Here is a 19324-nt window from a genome sequence, read left to right as displayed (position 1 = left end):
TATAAGAGAAAATGAGTATTAGGAAATCTACCTTCCTACAAGTACTCAAAATGCTTCCAAAGAGAACCAGAAAACTAATCTGTTTAGCCAGGGGCCAGTGCTCCAATTTGTCTGATTCGGTGGTTTTTAAACTCCAGGTCTTCTCCTCACCCTAACTCCCTGCAACCCAAGTGAACCCAGAGTGTACTTGAGGACCATCAACCCCTGCTGGGCGCTGTTACAAACTGACACTTTGCTGGGTGTTCTTCTGAGGAGTTGTTTTAAGCTCAAGTTTCTCTCCTCACATACTGTCATGTAAAAAGGGAATTTCTACTTTGTCCCCTCCCTGCCATCGCACCAAGATATAAATAAATAAATAAATACAAATTTGAAAATGTTAAATAAGGCTGGTTTTCAGAACGCAGTTAAAGCAAGGCAAGACCAAAGTAACCCTGAAAGGATTGGGAGACTTTAAAACAGGGACGACAAACAGGAAAAACAGCGCTTCCCCTAAACACTGGCAGCCACAGACACAGTGACAACTTTCTAAACTGAAACGTCTGGACTCTGGCAGGAGGGTCGTGTTCTCCAAAGCTGACCTCTGGAAATCTTAACCTGGATTCAGAAAAACTCCCAACGAAATGAGCCGAGGGCCAGGAGGAGGCTGCTGAGGAAGGGAGATGAGCGATTCAGTTCACAAGCACAGAGCAACAGAAGAGAAGGCTGGGGGAAAAGGTGAAAACACCCACGCCCCATCATAAACCTTCCCTGATGTTGAATTCCACAGGTTCTGACTCTGAATTTAAAAGCTGAAACTTACCAAAGATCAGTAACAAAGAGCAAAGGTGTGTGTGTGTAGGTGGGAGGGTAGGAAGAAATCAACATGGTCTACTGTAAACTAACTAAAATACACAGAAAAACTTTTTATCTGGCCTCTCCCAGGAGGCCAGGCGAGCGCGAAATGCCCTTTCAAAGCCAGCTCAAGTCATAAACTCAATACCCAGGGAATATTAGGTCAGCAAGGGCCTGACTATACACCGGCTGGTGTACCACACCTTTCACACTTACCAGCAATAGTGATATCTTGAAAAAAAACTTTGCCTCACAGGTCTTTTTATTACTTTTCCCAGTTGCTCAAATAAAGTAACACTCTACTTTAAGAAACGTGCAGTGGCTTCATCCACGATCACTCCTGGCACTACGAATGGGACCTGCTTAGTAAGCAGAGCTTCCAGGAGGAACTGCTGCTCCTGCAGGTTTGCGCGGCTCCCGCTGGCTTTGCAGGGCTCGTGAAGGTTCCCCGGATCCACCCGCTCCATCCGCGCAGTAGCAGTATCGCCCCCAATTGACCAACAAAGGCAACAAGGCGATTTCCAACTGATACTGAGAATGGAACTTGCTTCTCGGTGAAACCAGGTTTAAAACAGAAGAAAAAAGAGTAGGGTGAGGTGAAGACCTGGAGTTTAAAAACCACCGAATTGCCACTTGGTTGGCGAAAGGGAAAACATGAACCCAAAACCCCCTTCGGTCTCTGCGGATCCTGCATGAGTTACGGCTGAGTTCAGAAGTCTAATTTCTCTAACGAGCCCATAGCCTGGTTGCCCAGTCACAGGAAGAACAGGTTCTCACACAGCTGGATGGCTGGTTCATGATGCAAGATTTGTCCTGACAGGAAAGCTAGCTTGTGGGCATACTTGCAAGGAGCTGGAACTCTGATGGTACCAGGCCAATTCCAGTACATGTGGCATAGTTTGAAAGTCAACCTGTAGGGCAAGAAGAAAATATGATTCTTATGACTCCTCACCTTCAGTCTGGGGCATCATTATGTACCTATGGGTGTACGCTTTCCGGCAAACTGGGGGACTAAGGAATGCATGATGCAACTTTGTTTTTAATTTTCTTTTTATATGAAGCGACTTTTGGGAATCATTATTTTTAAGTAGAATCATTTCTATTTCCACTATTTGTAATGCAAGAGGATGTGGGTAAATTCTCTCACTCTAGGTCTCCGCCCCTCTGCTCCACCTTTTTTTTTTTTTTTTTTTTTTAATCAAAACAAGGAAAACAAGGAGAATTTTCTTTTCCCCCCTCAGGAATAGGCTGCAGAAGGGTAAGTACCCCGGGAAAGTATTTATATCATTTGAGCTTAGGGGCTTTGGGTCTCAGAATCATCCAGAGCAGTTTTTAAACTTACGAATGCCTCAGAATACTTCGGGGTGACTGGAAATCAGTATATTTTTTAAAGCTTTTCAAACAAATAATTTTAGTTTACAGCAAAGATTACCAATCACTCCTCAAAAAGATACCATCAGCATGAAAGACATGAAGAAACTCAAGTCTAAAGACTCCTGGAGGTGGACAGTGACTCTACCTTAGCAGGCCAGACAGATTTACAAGTGAGAAGGAGTGAGAAACTGGTCAGCTCACCTCTGCATATGGTCGGGACTCAGGTTTGCAGTGTTGAGCACACACACATAATGGGTAGGGATGCCACAACCCTGCCGTACGTGATGGGCGAGAAGGTAGAAGTCCACCCTAGTAAGGGAAGAGGACAAAGTGATGAGATGCTTGGATCTGGCCAAACAGAGATGGAAAAGATCTTAGAGATTATGGGAGCTCCTTCATCTAAGGCTCGGAGGGGTCAAATGACTGGCTCAAGGACACACAGGGACCAAACCACCATTAGAACTCGGGTCTCTTGACTCAACAGGCTATTCAAGAATGGAGGCGGAACCCGCCATTTCTGTGTGCTGAGCAGTAAGCACGCATGTCCTTAGGGTATGGTTCAGTATTTTATACTTACCAGGTAAAAACTTTATTGTTGGAATTTTTTTCCCCCGGAGAGTTTTCAAAGCTTTATTTTTTAACAGTAACATCTCTGAAGATTCCATTCCATCTCTCTCCAGGCAACCTACCCGCTCCATTACCAAGGGAATGGATAACTTCTGCAACCTAGTCTTGCTGAAATGCCATGTTTTGTCCACTTACCACTCACAGCTTGTTATTGTATGATCCACCACAGTCCCAGGGGAGGGGGTCACAAAGTGCTCAGTAGCAGCCAGGTACAGATTGGTGCTGATTTTCTTCTGAACTACGAATACCACCATCTTGGGCTGATAATTCTCAAAAGCTTCAAAACACTTTTGTAGCTGAGGAATCTCATAGTTGGCAACTGTCTTTAGCTGGCCATCAGACACTCCATCACGGTACACCACGATCTTCTCTGGGAGACAGTGGTTCACCTGAAATGACACACACTGAGGTAAGCGTGCAGCCCTGGGGCTGATGAGCACAGGCAGTGGGAGGCGCTCAGAGCACGGCCTGCAGACACAGCAGGAGGTCCCGCTGGCGGCTTGGCTCAAAGCCACCACGTCAGAAGGGCAGGGGGGAAAAGCTTCTTGTCATTTCTGTACTTCCTCAGGACAGTAAAAGAGGCCTGGCACAGCAAAGGCATTATAAAACATGAAAACAAAACAAGTTATGAGCCACACGCATATGGCTCACACTCAAACAGTGTGAACAAAGTTAGAAGGAATGGTTGGAAAACTATAGGCTGAATCAATCTTCCTTCTAACTGGATTTAATACTAATTACTGTCTAGGCCAAGAACAAGGTGAAGAGCAAGGTGAGCTGTTAGAGAAATCCTAGCGTAGACCACACAGCCCAGAGATCCGCTCTCTTGTTTTATGTACCAGCAATGTCCAAAGTTGCTACAAGTGAAAGGGCTCTTTCCTAAATATCCTACAATCAGGTTTAAGGTGAAACATTTTTACTGTAACAAATTAGCAAACCATCATGGTAAATAGTCCACAGATCCAAATCAAATTAAATGCTGGCCTGAGTCAGTTTGAAGAATCACTTTTTTCTCCATTTAGGAAATATAATTATGTTCTAGTTGTGTTCAATAGTTGGAGAATAAGATGTTCCATTTTAAACTTGAAGTTCACTGAAAGTACTTCATTTAATTCAGTCAATAAGTGACAGTGTAAGAGTGTGGCTCATTCTAGGTTTTTGATCACAAAACCTAAATCATCACTGAATTAAATATGCCCATACTATAAATTCTTTATAGGCTACTCAACATGAAAATTTAAGTTTCATTTCAAAGAACCTTTTTTAAAATAAATAATCGCTAGACTCTTTTTGGAGCTGAATTTCAGAATTTCGAGTATTTGATAAATGTTCCTTTTCCTGAGAGACCTCGAGTACTACCTTCACAAACGTGTAATTCATCTTCACATTCCAAGATTAAAATCACCACCCCGGTCTGTAGCATTTTTTGTTTCCGTGTTGTTTTGGGCCATCTAACATCTATCCCACTTTTTTTTTTTTTTTTTTTTTTGGTCGGAGCAGTTAGTTTCCTCCTGCCTCGACAGTCTGGTGGGACTATTAATTGCGGTGCCTTCTCCTGACCCAGCCTTTCTGGTCCTGAGCACCACGGACATGTGGGGCTGGATAATTCTTTGTTAATCGGGGGCTGACACTATAGGATACTTAGCATTACTCCTACCCACTAGATGCCAGTAGCAATCTCCCCCAGTTATAACCCAAAATGTCCCTCGACGCTGCCCACTAGGAGGACAAAACCGCCCCCCGCCCCCGCCAGCTGAGAACCACTGCACTAACCCAAGGACATAGAGGTGACTCAAGCCACACCAACAGAACGCTCCTCACTCACTCCAAATCCTGAGCAGAGGACGAGAATCGCGTGGAGTGTGGTCCCTCTGGGGTGGTCCTCTTTAGGTCCCTGCTTCTGGAACTCCAGGAGCCACCCTGTCTCCTGCTCATTTCCCAGCCTGATGCTCAACCTTCTCCCCAGTCCTTTGAGACTCTCCATGACCTGAACGATTAATTCCACTTTTGCTAATGTTAGCACAGTTCTGTGATTCCAAAGAACCCCAACCGATATGCTGTGTTAAAAGGTGGGTACCACAGGCATTCAGACCTGGAAGAAACCCTCATTTCACAGATGAGGAGTCAGAGGAGAAGGAAGTACACTGGATCTACAGTTAGGCAGCCTGAGACTGAGTGGGACTCTGCTGCTCTTCAGCTATAATCTTTTTTTTTTTTTTTAAGTTTGTTTGTTTTTTAAAAGCCTACAGCACCTGGTCTTCCTGGGTGGTCTCCCACCAAGGTGCTAACCAGGCCCGACCCTGCTTAGCTTCTGAGATCAGACGAGAGAGACCGGGTGTGTTCAGGGTGGCATGGCCCTAGACCAGGTATAAGGCTGAAGACTCAGTTTCCTCAGTTGAAAAAGCAGAGATAAGTGACCACTTTATCTTCCTCTCAGGATTGTTAAGAGGGATAAAGTAAAAAACTGTGTTTTAAATATATACGTATATTTAAAGCTGTACACAAAAATTGAAACTGGGCTACTTTAAGGAAATAGAGAGATTCTGAAGCACAGAGATGACACATAATGAAATCGATGGAGTGAAAAACAGGATCGAGTTCATTTCAAGTATTCACTGGCTTCAGAAGGTGTTAGCCAACCCAAACGCGAGGCCCTGTACTCCGCCCTACGTGAGCTTCCAGTGGAAGTAAGTGAAAGGCCTGACCCCTATTTTCAAGGAACTTAAAAGCCTAATTACAGTCAACAACGGCAACTTTTCTAGGTCATCTAGCCCACTCTCATCACTTCATAAACGATAAAACTGCGGTCTCAGGGGGGGGTCAGAAAATGTGACAAAGGACAATACTGACGTACAAATGGCAAATGTACTGCGTGTTACTGAAGTTCTTCATATAGGAAACAATAGAGTAAAGAGCACCTTGAAGGCAGGATTGTGCTTGTTTGGCTTCGTATCTCTAGCACTGGGTACGGTGCCGACAGGCAAGGAGAAAATAAACATCTGCTGAAAGGCCGAGATTGTTTTTTATGCGTGGCTCCATTCATTCATGGAACGCACACTTACTGCCCTCTAGATGAGAGCCAGTGTGCTTATCTTGGAAAATTAGAGAATTACTTCAATCCCATCCAAATATTCATGGAAGTCAAATTAGAACTGGGAGACAGATGCATAAAGCAAATACTCTCGAAACATCATAAATGACATAATTAAGGTTTAGTTAAAATGCTATAAGAACAGAGAAGCATAAGACGTTTGTTCTCTGGAAAGAAAAGTGAACATCATGCCTCAGGAAAAGGCATAATGAAAGAATTAGACAATTCGGTCAGCAAAGAAGGGTAAAAGAATTCAGGTAGAGCATGTCCAGATAAGAGTTAAGTAAATGAATGATGACTGACATATATGATCAGCCCCACGTTTAGATGATTACTCTGCAAGATTGAAGGTGATTGAGAATGACTATTAGGAGATCACTTCCAGTCCAAGTTGTCAAAAGATATAGAAAACCTTCACTCCCGTGGTAACACAAGAAAAATCAAAATAATATGAAAATCAGACATATGTGTGTAACAATCAAACACCAGCAGTTACATAAAGCCTGATAAACTGATTTCCAGAAAGAGGAGGCTTTGCAGGTGAGCAGTGAATTTCTGAAGATTTCAAGGGTCAAATGCCAGAAGTATGGGCATCAGAAAGAGGAGACCTGAGGTCTAAGGACGTTTACCAGGTCAACGAGAGGCTAGACAGACAGGATTCTGGGGAGATGGCTGAGTAGGAAGCACCAGGAATCTGTCTCCCTACCTAGATAATATCAACTGCATTGGCAGAATCTGTCTGATGTAACTATTTTGGAAATCTAGAGTCTGTTGAGAGCTTGCAACCTTTGAGGAAAGTAAATTGCTGTAAGCTCAGCTCTTAGCACAATAGCAGCTCTCCAAACCTCACCCTCAGCTGCATTTCAGGATCCTGTCCTACCAATACTAGGATCTGTGCCGACTGTTGACTGCTGCTGCTGATCACAGGAGTGCAGACAAAGGGGCTGGTGGCCACTGTTGCTGCACTTCCCCCTCCAGCTGAAGTGACTTCCAGGGGATGGAACAGGCTGATGCCATTCCCTCTTGACCCCCTCCCATTACTTTTTCTCCTTTTCCTCTTTTTTGTGTCAGACGCCAAAGACCAGAACATTAAAAAAAACAACTGCACATGTAGGGGAAAATTAGAAAGTGACCAAACATGCCCAGGGAAAGGCTCAGAAAAGACCTGAGAAGACCTTAAATTTATACTGCAAGCTGAACCCCAGCACAGACATAGCCTATAACGACCAGAAAACAAAAAGAATAACAATAGCAAATCCCAGAGAATGGAGAGGATCTGATTTCCAGAGTTACCATATTATTAGATTAAAATGTCCAGTTTTCAAAAAAAAAAAAGTCACAAAGCATAGGGAAAAAAACCCCAGAAGAGTGGCCCATTCAAAGGAAAATATTAAATCAACAGATACTGCTGCTAAAAAAAAAAGATGTGGTGGCAGATATACTAGCCAAAGACTTTAAAACAACCATCTTAAAGATACCAAAAGAAGATATGGAGAAAGTAAATAAATCAATGTATTAAAAAAATGGACTATCAATAAAGGAAAAACTTAAAAAGTAACCAAAAAAAAAATTCTAGGGCTCAGAGGTATGTTAACTAAAATTTAAAATTCACTAGATGAATCCAAAGGCAGATATGAACAGGAAGAAGAATCACTGAACTTGAAGATCGGACAAGGGAAATTACTAAGTCTGTGGAACAGAAAAAAAAGAGGAGAGAGACTAAGAGACTTATGAGATGCAGCCAGTGAACCAACATACACATCATGGGAGTCCAAGAAGGAGAAGAAAGAGGCAGACAGAATGTTTGAAAGAATAATGGCTGAAAACTTCCCAAATCTGATGAAAGACAATAATATAAACATTCAAGAAGTTTGATGAGCTCTAAGATGAATTTAAAGAGACCCACACAAAGACACATTATAATCAAAATTTCAAAAGCCAAAGATAAAGAATCTTGAAAGCAGCAAGACAGAAGCAAATTATCACATACAAGGGATCCCCCATAAGATCATCAGCAGACTGCTCATCAGAAACGTTGGAGGCCAGAATGTAGCGTGCTGATACATTCAAAGTGCTAAAGGAAAAAACTCATCCAAAACTTACTTCTGGCAAAGCCTTCCTTCAAAAGTGAAAGGGAAATTAAGACATTCCCAGACAGACAAAAGCTGAGGGAGTTTGTTACCAATGGACGTGCCCTGTAAGAATGAGACGAAAGAACACTGGACGGCAACGTGAAGGCGTGTGGAGAAATAAAGGTCTCAGTAAGGACAAATACACGGGCCGTCATAAAATCAGTGTTGTTGCGACAGTCGTTTGTAACTACACTTTTTGCTTTCTACATGATTTAGGAAACTGCACATTTAAAGAAAAAATTACTAGTCTAAAAACTAGTATTACTGTAACTTTGGTTTGGAACTACAAATCTTGAGACAAATGCATTTAAAAGAATTATTAGTTTATGTTTTGGGACACATACTGCATAAAGATGTAATTTTGTGAACCACTGAAAGGGGTAGAGAAAGACCCATAAAGGAACAGAGGTTTTATGTGTTACTGAAGCTAAGCTATTATAAAGTCAAATTAGAGTATTATAACTTTAGGATATTAAATGTAACTCCCATGGCAGTCACAAAGAAAACAGCTATTGAACATACACAAAGGGAAATGAGAAAGGAATTTAACCATTTCACTACAAAAACAAAAAAACAAAAACAAACAACAACAACAACAAAAAAAATCAAGCAAGCACAAATTAAGATAGTAATGCAGTAAATGAAGAACAAAAGATCTATAAGGCAGTCTACGGCTATGCCACCCTGAACAAGCCCGATCCTGTCTGATCTCAGAAGCTAAGCAGGGTTGGGCCTGGTTAGTGCTTGGATAGGAGGCCACCTAGGAAGACCAGGTGCTTAGACATAAACATTTAAAAAATACAGGATTGTAAGCTGACAAGGTCCTTGCAATCTGTGAGGTCAACCAAGGGTCACCTCGCTTAAAAAATAATTTAAAAAAATCTATAAGGCATATAGAAAACAAATAGCAAAATGACGAAGTCCCTCCTTATCAGCAGTTACTTTAAATGTAAATGGATTAAACATTCCAATCAAAAGACAAAGATTGGCAGAATGAATAAAAACACATGATCTGCAAGAGACTCACTTTAGATCCAAAGACACAAATAGACTGAATATGCAAGAATGAAAAAAAGATATTCCATTAAAAAGAGAAGAGTGGCTATACTAATATTAGACAAAATAGACTTTAAATCAAAAATGGTTTTAAGGGACAAAGAGGGACACTATACATTAATAAAAGGTTAAGTACTACAAGATCTAACAATTACATAGCTAATGACAGACCATTGAAATACATGAGGCAAAAACTCACAGAATGGAAGGAAGAATCGTTAGGGAACCACAAAGGAAAACTACAGTGAGATACCCTTCACACCGAGTAGGATGGCTAATACTGGGGAAAAAAACAACAACAGAAAACAAATGTTGACAAAGATGTGGAGAAATCAGAACCCCTATACGCTGTTAGTGGGAATGTAAAATGGTACAGCTACTGCAGCAAAGAATGCGGCTCAAAAAATTATAAACAGCCTTCCCCTATGATCAAGCAATTCCACTTCTGGATATATACCCTAAAAAACTGGAAGCAGAGTCTCAAAGAGATACCTGTACACCCACGTTCATAGCAGCATTATTCACAATAGCTAAAACATAGGAGCAACCCAAGTGTTCATCAACAGATGAACAGATAAGGAAAATGTGGTATATACGTACAATGAACTATCATTTAGCCTTAAAAAGGGAGGGAATTCTGCAATACACTACAACATGAGTGAACTTAGAGGATATTATGCTAAGTAAAATAAGCCAGTCACAAAAAGACAAATACGGTATAATTCCCTTTACATGAGGTACCTACGGCAGTTAAAAACAGAGAGAAAGCAGAATGGTGACCGCCAGGTGGGTCACCAGGGGAGAACAGAGAGTTATTGTTAATGAGTAAAGAGTTCGTCTTGCAAGATGAGAATAATTATGGAAATGAAATACACTTAAATGTATTTAATGCCACTAAACTGTATACTTGAAAATGGTTAAGATGGCATATTCTATGTAAAACAGTTGCGAGGAAAAAGGAAGAAGAGGCCAGGAAAGCCCTCAGCAATTGTGGGTACGGGAAGGGCAAGCTGAAATCTGGAAGATCCCCTCAAACAATCATCACTTGCTCAAGACAGCTCTCTACCCGATCTCCTCCCAATGCGCTGAGAAGAGGGAAGTGAAGGTGGAAGTGAAAAAGCGGAAAGAACCCATATTCCTGCACATCCGACAGCTGCCTGGAACTTCTGATGCTTTACAAAGGAGACACCGTGGCCCACTAATTCCCGCTCGAGGGTCTAACAGCAGCCAGAACCAGCCGATCCCTGTGCGGTTGCGGCCACAGCCAGAGTGACGCTGGCGCCAGCAGGAGCTGAATTCGCCAGAGCTGAGTTCAATCTTCTTAGAGCTCAGGCCAAACGACAGATGAACTTTCACCATCTGGTGATTACTCATCGTGAGGGATAAGGCTGAGTCAAGAATGTTCTTGGGTTTTGATTTTCATACTTGAATGGAAGGAAACACTGGCACTCACACTCATGTTAGTTTCAGTTTCAGGTGTATAACATAATTATTCACTATTTGTATATATTGTGAAATGAGCACCACAATGTGTCACCATAGCTACAATTTTTTCCTCATCATGAAAATTTTCAAGATCTGTCAGCAATTTGCAAATATGTGCATTAACTATAGTTGCCATGCTATACACTGTATCCCCATGATTTCTTTTACAATTGGAAATTTGTTTCTTCTGACCCCCTTTACACATTTTGCCCACCTCCCCACCCCTGGCCTCTGGCAACCAACCACCAATCTGTTCTCTGTATCTATGAGCTTGGTTTTTTGTTTTTTAGATTCCACATGTAAATAAGATCACACAGTATTTGTTTTTGTCTGACTTATTTCACTTACATAATACTCTCAAGGTCCACCCCATGTTGCTGCCAATGGCAAGATCTCATTATTTTTTATAGATGAATAATACTTCATTACACACACATTTTCTTTTCTATGGCTGAATAATATTCTATTATATGCACACACGTCACATTTTCTTTGTTCATCAACAGATACTTATGTTGTTTCCACACCTTGGTTATTGTAAATAATGCTGCAATGAACATGAAGGTGCATGCTGCTCTGTGTGTTAGTGTTTTCATTTTCTTTGGATAAGTACCCAGCAGTGGAAATGCTGGACCATACAGGAGTTCTATTTTTAATTTCTTAAGGAACCTCCATACTCTTTTCCACAGTGGCTACATCAGTTTATGCTCCCAACAACAGTGCACAAGGGTTCCCTTTTCTCCGCATCCTCACCAAAACTTGTTATTTTTTACTATTATTTTTAAGTAAATTTAAAAACATTAAAATTTTTTAATTTCTGACATGGTAATTATTTAGATACAAACTAACATAAACAAAAACTCAAATAATATTAAAGAATGCAAAGAGTTCCTTGAATCAAAAATTTTGAGAACTGCTAGACTAGAGACATAAATCTAAATGCTGATATTAATTAAATAACTCAAGCTGCCTCTGAGGCTGCAGGTGCTGGACCACGAATTCTGAGAAACCCTGCAACTGAAGATAATCGGAAAAGCTGGACGAAATACAAAAACATCTAGGTTTAGATTTTCGTAGGATCAGAGGAGGAATGGGAGTCCAGAAGAACAAATCAGGGTTTTGAATCTCTTTTCTCCCAGCAGGATTTTCTAATTTGTTGAATCCACAAAGGTACCTAAAAGGCTAGGAGTAGTTCAGGGATGCGTCTAAAAAAAACGAGATAAAATTTGCTAACCCACAAGTTACCATTTTAGAGTTTAAAATTCAAAAGTTTTTACATTTACAGAATTTTTCAACCACCACTATCTAATTTTAGAACCTATTCATCACCCCAAAAGGTAATCTCATACCCATTAGCAGTCACCTCCAACTCCTGGAACATACTAATTATTTTGTTTCTTTGGATTGGCTATTCTGGACAAAGAGAGTATGTTATCTCTTCGGACGAAATAAATTCACTTAGCATAATGTTTTCACAGTTCACCCATGTTGTAGTATGCAGCAATCCTTTATTCCTTCATATCATCAAATAATATTCCATTACAAGATATATCACACTTTGCTTATCCACTCATCAGTTTATGGACATCTGGACTGTTTCTATTTTTGGCTATTCCGAATAATACCTGTATGAACATCTGTGCAAAAGTTCTTGTGGGTATATATGTTTTCAGTTCTTTTTGGGTATATACCTAGAGGTAGAATGGCCAGGTCATAAGGCAACTCCATGTTTAACATCCTGAGGAACTGTCGGACTGTTTCCCAGAGCGGTGCACCATTTTACAATGTATGAGGGTTCCAATTCCTCCACATCCTTGACCACGCTGTTATTATCTCTTTTTAATTTTAGCCATCCTAAAGTGTGTGAGGTGGTATTTCGTTATGTGTACGTTTTTAAATTAAAAAACGTTTTAGATCAAAGTTTACAAAAAAACTGAGAGAATAGCAGAGTTCCAACCAAACTACACAGAGTTTCCCCTATTGTTACTTTATTTGGGTGGCGCATTATTAAACTGAGAAATATTGCTACATTATTAACTAAAGTCCACAGTTTACATTAGGGTTCACTCTTTGTGTTGTATATTCTTTGGGCATTGACAAATGCACAGTGATATGTATCCACCATCACAGTATCATACTCAATAGTTTTTACAGCCTTAAAAATCCCCTATGCTCCAACTATTTATCCTTCCCTTCTTCACCCTCCCAAACCTCTGGCAACCACTAATTTTTTTATTGTCTCCATAGTTTTGCCTTTTCCAAAATGTCGTATAGTTGGAATTACAGCATGGAGCCGTTTCAGACCGGCTTCCTTCACTTAGTAATACGCATTTGTTTCCTCCATGTCTTTTCATGGCTTGACAGCTAATATCTTTTTAGCCCTGAATAACATTCTGTTGTCTGGATGTAACACAGTTTATTTTTCCATTCACCTACTGAAGGACATCTCATTTACTCCAAGTTTTGACAATTATGAATAAAGCTGCTATAAACATCCATACGCAGGTTTTTGTGTGGACATAAGTTTTCGACTCGTTTAGGCAAAATTCCAAAGACTGTGGTGGCTGGATCATATGGTAAGAGTGTGTTCAGTTTTGTGAGAAACTGCCAAACTACCTTCCACAGTGGCTGCACCATTGTGCATCCCCACCAGCGATGAACGGGAGCTCCTGTTGCTCCACATCCTCGCCAGCATCTGGTGCTGTCAGTGCCTGGATTTTGGCCATTCTAACAGGTTTTATTTTGCAATTTCCTAATGTTATCTGTTTTATATGCTCATTTGCCATCTGCATATCTTCTTTGGTGGGTGATGTCTCTTCAAGTATTTTCCCTAACTTTTAATCAGGCTGTTTGTTGTCCTGAGTTGTTCAGCCATTTTAAAAATGGGTTATCTCTTTGTCGTTGAGTTGTAAGAGTTCTTTATATATTCTGGAAACTAGACCACTATCAGATATATCATATGAATGATTTGTCCCATTCCATGAGTTGTCTTTTCACTTTCTTGATGGCGTCTTTTGAAGAACAAATGACTTTAATTCTGATGAAGTCCAATTTGTTTTGTTTGTGCTTTCAGTAACATATCTAATAAACTGATGTGTAATACAGATTTACACCATGTTATTTATCATCTAGAATTTTACAGTTTTAGTTCCAACATTTAGGTCTTTGATCCATTTGGAGTAAATTTTTTTATTAAGAAGCAAAGATCCAAATTCATTATTTTGCATGGGAATATCCAGTAGTCAGTCCCTGCACCATTTCTGGAAAAGAATATTCTTTCCACTCCTGAGTGTCAACCTTGTAGGAAAACAGTTCACCACAGGCACACGGGTTTATTTTTGGACTCTCGATTTCACTCCACTGAGCTCTAAGTCTACCTCTATGTCAATACCAGACACTCTTGCTTAATTTAGCTTTGCAATAAGTTTTGAATTCAGAATGTATGAGTCCTTCAGCTTTGTTCTTGTTTTTCAAAATTATTTTGCCTAGACTTTTTTTGCATTTCCACATAAATCTGAAAATCAACTTGTTCATTCTTGCAAAAAAAAAAGAATGTTTGACTTTTTATATGGATTTCACTGAATCTGTAGATTAAGGAGTACTGCCATCTTAACCACATTGTCTTCTAATCCATGAACATGGGCTGTCTTTCCTCTTATGTAGGCTGTCTTCGACTTCTTTCAATAATATTCTGCAATTTTCAGTAATATCTTGCAAGTCTTTTAAATTTTTTCCTGCATTATTCTTTTATGTTGTTGTAAATAAAATTGTTTTAATTTCATTTTTGGATTGAGTGTTCCTAAGGTATAGAAATACAATTACTGTGTATGACTTTTGCATCCTTAATCTTGCTTAACTCACTCATTAGCCTGTTTTTGTGTGCATCTGTGTGTGTACGCATGTGCATTTGTATCTGTGTATCTCTTAGTTATACACATATATGTATGTGTATATATATATACACACATTCATGTGTGTGTGTGTGTGTGTATGATAATGTCGCCTGGAAATAGAAACTTTATTTCTTCATTTACAGTCTAGATGACTTCTGCTACTTTCTGATATTATTTAGCTTTAGCATCAGGATAACGTTGGCTTCATAGTATAATTGGGAAGTGTTCTCTCCTAGTTTTGGAAAGAGTTTGTGAAAGATTGGTATTAATTCTTTAAATGTTTGGTGTAAGTAAAAAGTTTTAGTAGTTTGTGTCTTTCTTGGAGTTTGTCCATTTAATTTAGGTAATCTAATTTCTTGGCATAGTATTTTCTTAGAATGCTTTTAATTTCTGTAGTATCAGTAGTGATATCTCCTTTCTTCAATCCTGATTCCTAATTCTTCTATTTTTTGTGGGTGCTCTAGCTAAAAGTTTGTCCATTTTGTTGATCTTTTCAAATAACCAGGTTTTGGTTTCATTGACTTTTCTCTATGGTTTTTCCATTTATTTATGCTCTATTATTTCCCTTCTTCTGGCTTTGAGTTTAGTTTGCTCTTCTTTTTCTAGTTTCTCAAGTTAGAAGTTGGGTTAAGATTTAGTTGCTTATTGCTTTACATTTCCCTCTAAACATTGCTGTACCTACATCCAAAGGTTTTGGTATGTTGTGTCTTTGTTTTCATTTATCTCAAAATAGTTTATTTCCCTTTTGATTTCTTCTTTGATCCCTTGGTTATTTAGAAGTATTGTTTAATTTCCATGTATTTGTGAAATTCCTAAAATTCCCTCTTATTAATTTCTAACTTCATTCCATTGTGGTTTGAGAACATATTTTGTGAATTTAATCCTTCTACATTTATTGAGTCTTGTTTTATAGCCTGACACATGCCCTATTGTAGACAATGTATCATGTACACTTGAGAAGAATGTGTATTTTGTTATTGGGTATTTTGTAGATATCTGTTAGGTGTAGTTGGATCATAATGTTGTTCAAGTCTTCTATTTCTTCTATCTTATTAGTACTTGTTCTATCCATTATTGAAAATGGAGTTCTGAAGTCTCCTATTATTGTTGAAATGTCTATTTATTTCGGTTGTTATTTTTTGATTCACATATTTTTGGGTCTGTGTTGTTAGGTTCATACGTGTTTACGTCTTACTCATGAATGGACCCTTTGCCATTATAAAATGTCCTTCCTTGTCTTTAGTACCTATTGTTTTTCTTAAAGTTTCTTTTGTCTGATATTAGCGACTCCGACTCCGGCTCTCCTTTGGTTACTATTTGCATGGTCTATCTTGTTCCAGACTTTTACTTTCAACTTACTGTCTTTCAAACTAAAATGTGTCTCTTGCAGAAAGCAGACATGCATATTTTCTGCTTAATCCATTCTGCTAATTTCCACCTTTCGCATGAAACGTTTAATCCGTTTACACTTGATGTAATTACCAATGAGGTGAGATTTGTACCTGCTATTTTACTCTCTTCCGCATGCCTTGAACCTGTTTTGCCCCTTCAGTCTCCCACGACTGCCTGATTTTGCATTAGACATTTCTAGATCCCATTTTTATTTCGTATTGTGAGTTATTTTCTTAGTGATTCCTTGGTGGAGTACAATTAATTGATTAACTTACAACAATCTCATCTGGTTAATATAAAACTAATTTTAATAACATTAAAAAACTTTGCTCCTATATAGCTCTATCCCCTCTCCTTTTATTTGTCATACAAATTGCATCCTCGCACACTGTATGCATAGCTACTCAGATGTACATTTACAGTTTTATGCATTTGTCTTGGAAATCAGAGTAAAAGAAAAGTTACAAGTAAAAACACATTTTTGCTTCTTTTACATTTATAGTTACCTTTCCTGTGGCATTTATTTCTTCATGTAGATATGAGTTACTATCTAGTGTCATATCATTCTCACCTGAAGGCCTCCCTCTAGTATTTCTTGTAGGTCTGCTAGTGACAAATCCTCCCAGCATTTGTTTATCTGAGAATATCTTAATTTCTCCATTAAAAAAAAAATGAGATACAAATCACATACCATAAAATTCACCATTTTAAAGTCTATAATTCAGTGTTTAGAATACTCACAAAGCTATGCACCTATCAACAGTGTCAAATTCTATAATACTTTCATCATTCCTAAAGGAACCCTGTACCTGTTAGCAGTAACTCCCCATTCCTGCCCACATCCTCATTTTCTGCAAAACCGTAATCTCTTTTCTGATTCAATGGATTTGCCTACTCTGGGACATTTCATAGAAATGAAACAACATAAAATGTGGCTTATTATGTCTAGCTCTTTGTTACTGAACACTGTCAAGGTTTCGCCTTCATTTTTGAACAGTTCTCTGGATACGACCTTCCTTCTCTTTCGCCATTTGGAGTATGGCATCCCACTGCTTTCTGGCCTCCTGATTTCTGATGAGAGGTCAGATCTTCATCTTACTGAAGATACACTGAACACAAAGAGGAGCTTTCTCTTGGTGCTTTCAACACATCCTCTTGGTCTTCTAGCAGTTTTACTGTGATGTGTCTAGGTATGGACAGCCTCTTGAATAAGTTGGTTATTGTTTCTCATCAAATTTGGGAATTTTAGGCTATTATTTCTTCCAATATTCTTTCTTCCCTGTTCTCTTTACTCCCTTTCTAGGAATCACATTATGTTTATGTTGATATGGTTAATGATGTGCCATAGATCTCTAAAAATCTATTCATTTTTCTTCATTCTTTTTTCTTCCTTTGCCTTATACTGGATAATGTCAATTGACCTATCTTACAGTTCACTGGTTATTTCTTCTGCCTAATCAAATTTCATGTTAAACCCCTCTAGTGAAATTTCCATTTATTATATTTTACAATTCCAGGAATTTCTATATGGTTCTTTAAATTAAAAAAAAAAATCTCAATTGAGATATAACTTACATACAATGGCCTGATTTAAAGTGTAAAGGTGAATGTTTTTTAGTATATTCACAGATATGTTATAACCCTTAAGTTTTATAACATTTTCATCAACTCAAAAAAATATTTGTTAGCTATCACTACCCTAAACTCTCCCACCTTCTCCCCACCTTGGCCCTAAGCAACCATTAACCCACTTTCTTTTCTGTATTTTCCCATTCAGAACATTTGTTATGAATGAAATCATATAATATATGCTCTTTTGTGACTGACTTCTTTTACTTAGTGGAACATTTTCGAGGTTCCAGTATTACTAGCTGTCTCACCTAGTCGACATTCTTTTTTTCTTTCTTAAAAAATTTTTATTATTATTTTATTTTCTCTTTCTCATCTTTAAAGTTATATGCTCTTTTATTATGCTTTACTGGCAACCACAGAAATTACAATATAAATCTTTAGCACATCAAAGTATAATATAAATTAGTACTTTCACCTTTTCCTCAACAAGTCAAGGAACTAAAAGCATCGGAATTTCATTTACTTCCTCCTGATAAATGCGCTGTCATTAATTTGAAATTTATACAAACGTACACACATGAATATATGACCACTCAAAACATTACAATAGATGGTATGTGTCATTTAAATTTATCCCTGTATTTGCTGCTTTTGTTCCTATTTATTCTATTAACCATTTCTGAGCTTCTCTCCATGATCATTTTCCTTCTCGGTGAAAAATGCTCTTTAGTATTTACTTCAGTGCAAGTCTGCTGGTGACAGTCTCTCTCAATTTCTTATTTGCCATGGAATGTCTTCACTTCACCTTATTATTTTTAGTGGATATTAGAGTCTATGTTGGCAGTTATTTTCTATTAACACTATGTAACTAATATTTTTTATCTTGTGGCTGACACTGTTTCTTTTACAAGTTAGCTATTAGTCCATTTGTTGCTCCTTTGAAGGTAGCCTATTTTATTTTCCATGTGTGTGTATGCATAAATTTGTCTTTATTTTCAACAATTTTATTATAATATGTCTAAGTGTACTTCCTAAGTTTCCTTTTTTCCCTATATTCTTGCTTAGAGGATTTTTTTCATATCTGTGTCTTGATGTTCTCTATCGTTTTTGGAATATTCTTTACCATTGTTTTTTTAGATAGTTCCTCTGCCATAGACCCTCTCCGACCTCTTGATGGGCTGCCTATCATGCACATATTACATTTTAATCCTCTATCTCCCATGTCTGTTGTCCTATATTTTCTAACCTTTTGTATCTCAGTGTTTCAGTTTGATTTTCTTGCTTCTCAGTTGACGGGCTACTTCCTCAATTAAGTTTAAACTACTGTTATCTGTTTTTATGCACAGAGTTGTATTTCCCCCAAATTTTTATGGTAAAGTCCTAACCCCTAAGACCTTAAAATGTGACTATGTTTGGACATAGGGTCTTTACAGAGATTTTTTTGTGTACATGAGGTCATTGGGATGAGCTCTCATCAAATATGACTGATGTTATAAGAAATTAGGACAAAGACACAAACGCGTTGAAGACCATATGACAGAGGCAACTAAGTATATATAGGACAAGGAGGGAGGCCTCAGGAGAATCCAACCCTACCAGCGCCTTGATCTTAGGCTTCTCATCCTCTAGAATTGTGAGAAAATAAACTTTGTTGTTTAAGCCACTGAGTCTATGGTGTGTTGTTATGGCAGCCCTAGAAACCCAATATACTCATTCATTAAGTATTTAATTTTGGTTAGCATAAATTTCAGTTCTAGAAATTCCCATTTTTAAAAATAGTTTCCAATACTTTGTTAAAATTCTTAATGCTGTCTTATCTCTTTGAACATATTGTGTATCCATTTTTACATGTGTCTGATGCAATCGCCTGA

At 38.5% G+C, this 19324-nt stretch overlaps 1 protein-coding gene and 2 pseudogenes across 5 annotated transcripts in view; 1 reads left to right on the top strand and 2 right to left on the bottom strand.

Annotated features, from left to right (window-relative positions):
- Positions 1–204: 204 nt before the first annotated feature.
- PIWIL2 (piwi like RNA-mediated gene silencing 2) overlaps positions 205–19324 on the bottom strand; it is a 56227-nt gene continuing 37107 nt past the window's right edge. For all 5 annotated transcript variants that reach the window (XM_016141593.2, XM_016141595.2, XM_016141597.2 and 2 more), the window contains 3 exons: positions 2968–3221; positions 2407–2514; positions 205–1742 (listed from right to left, as the gene is read on the bottom strand). In XM_016141593.2, coding sequence (XP_015997079.2) covers positions 1586–1742; positions 2407–2514; positions 2968–3221 — 519 coding nt within the window. In that variant the 3' untranslated portion in view covers positions 205–1585. The remainder of the gene's footprint in view (positions 1743–2406; positions 2515–2967; positions 3222–19324) is intronic.
- Positions 5073–5195, bottom strand: LOC118612622 (annotated as a pseudogene).
- LOC118612718 lies at positions 8722–8839 on the top strand (annotated as a pseudogene).

Source organism: Rousettus aegyptiacus, unplaced genomic scaffold, assembly GCF_014176215.1.
Source record: "Rousettus aegyptiacus isolate mRouAeg1 unplaced genomic scaffold, mRouAeg1.p scaffold_m13_p_16, whole genome shotgun sequence".
In the NCBI taxonomy this organism is placed as follows: Eukaryota; Metazoa; Chordata; class Mammalia; order Chiroptera; family Pteropodidae; genus Rousettus; species Rousettus aegyptiacus.
This window is presented reverse-complemented; position numbering and strand designations above follow the sequence as displayed.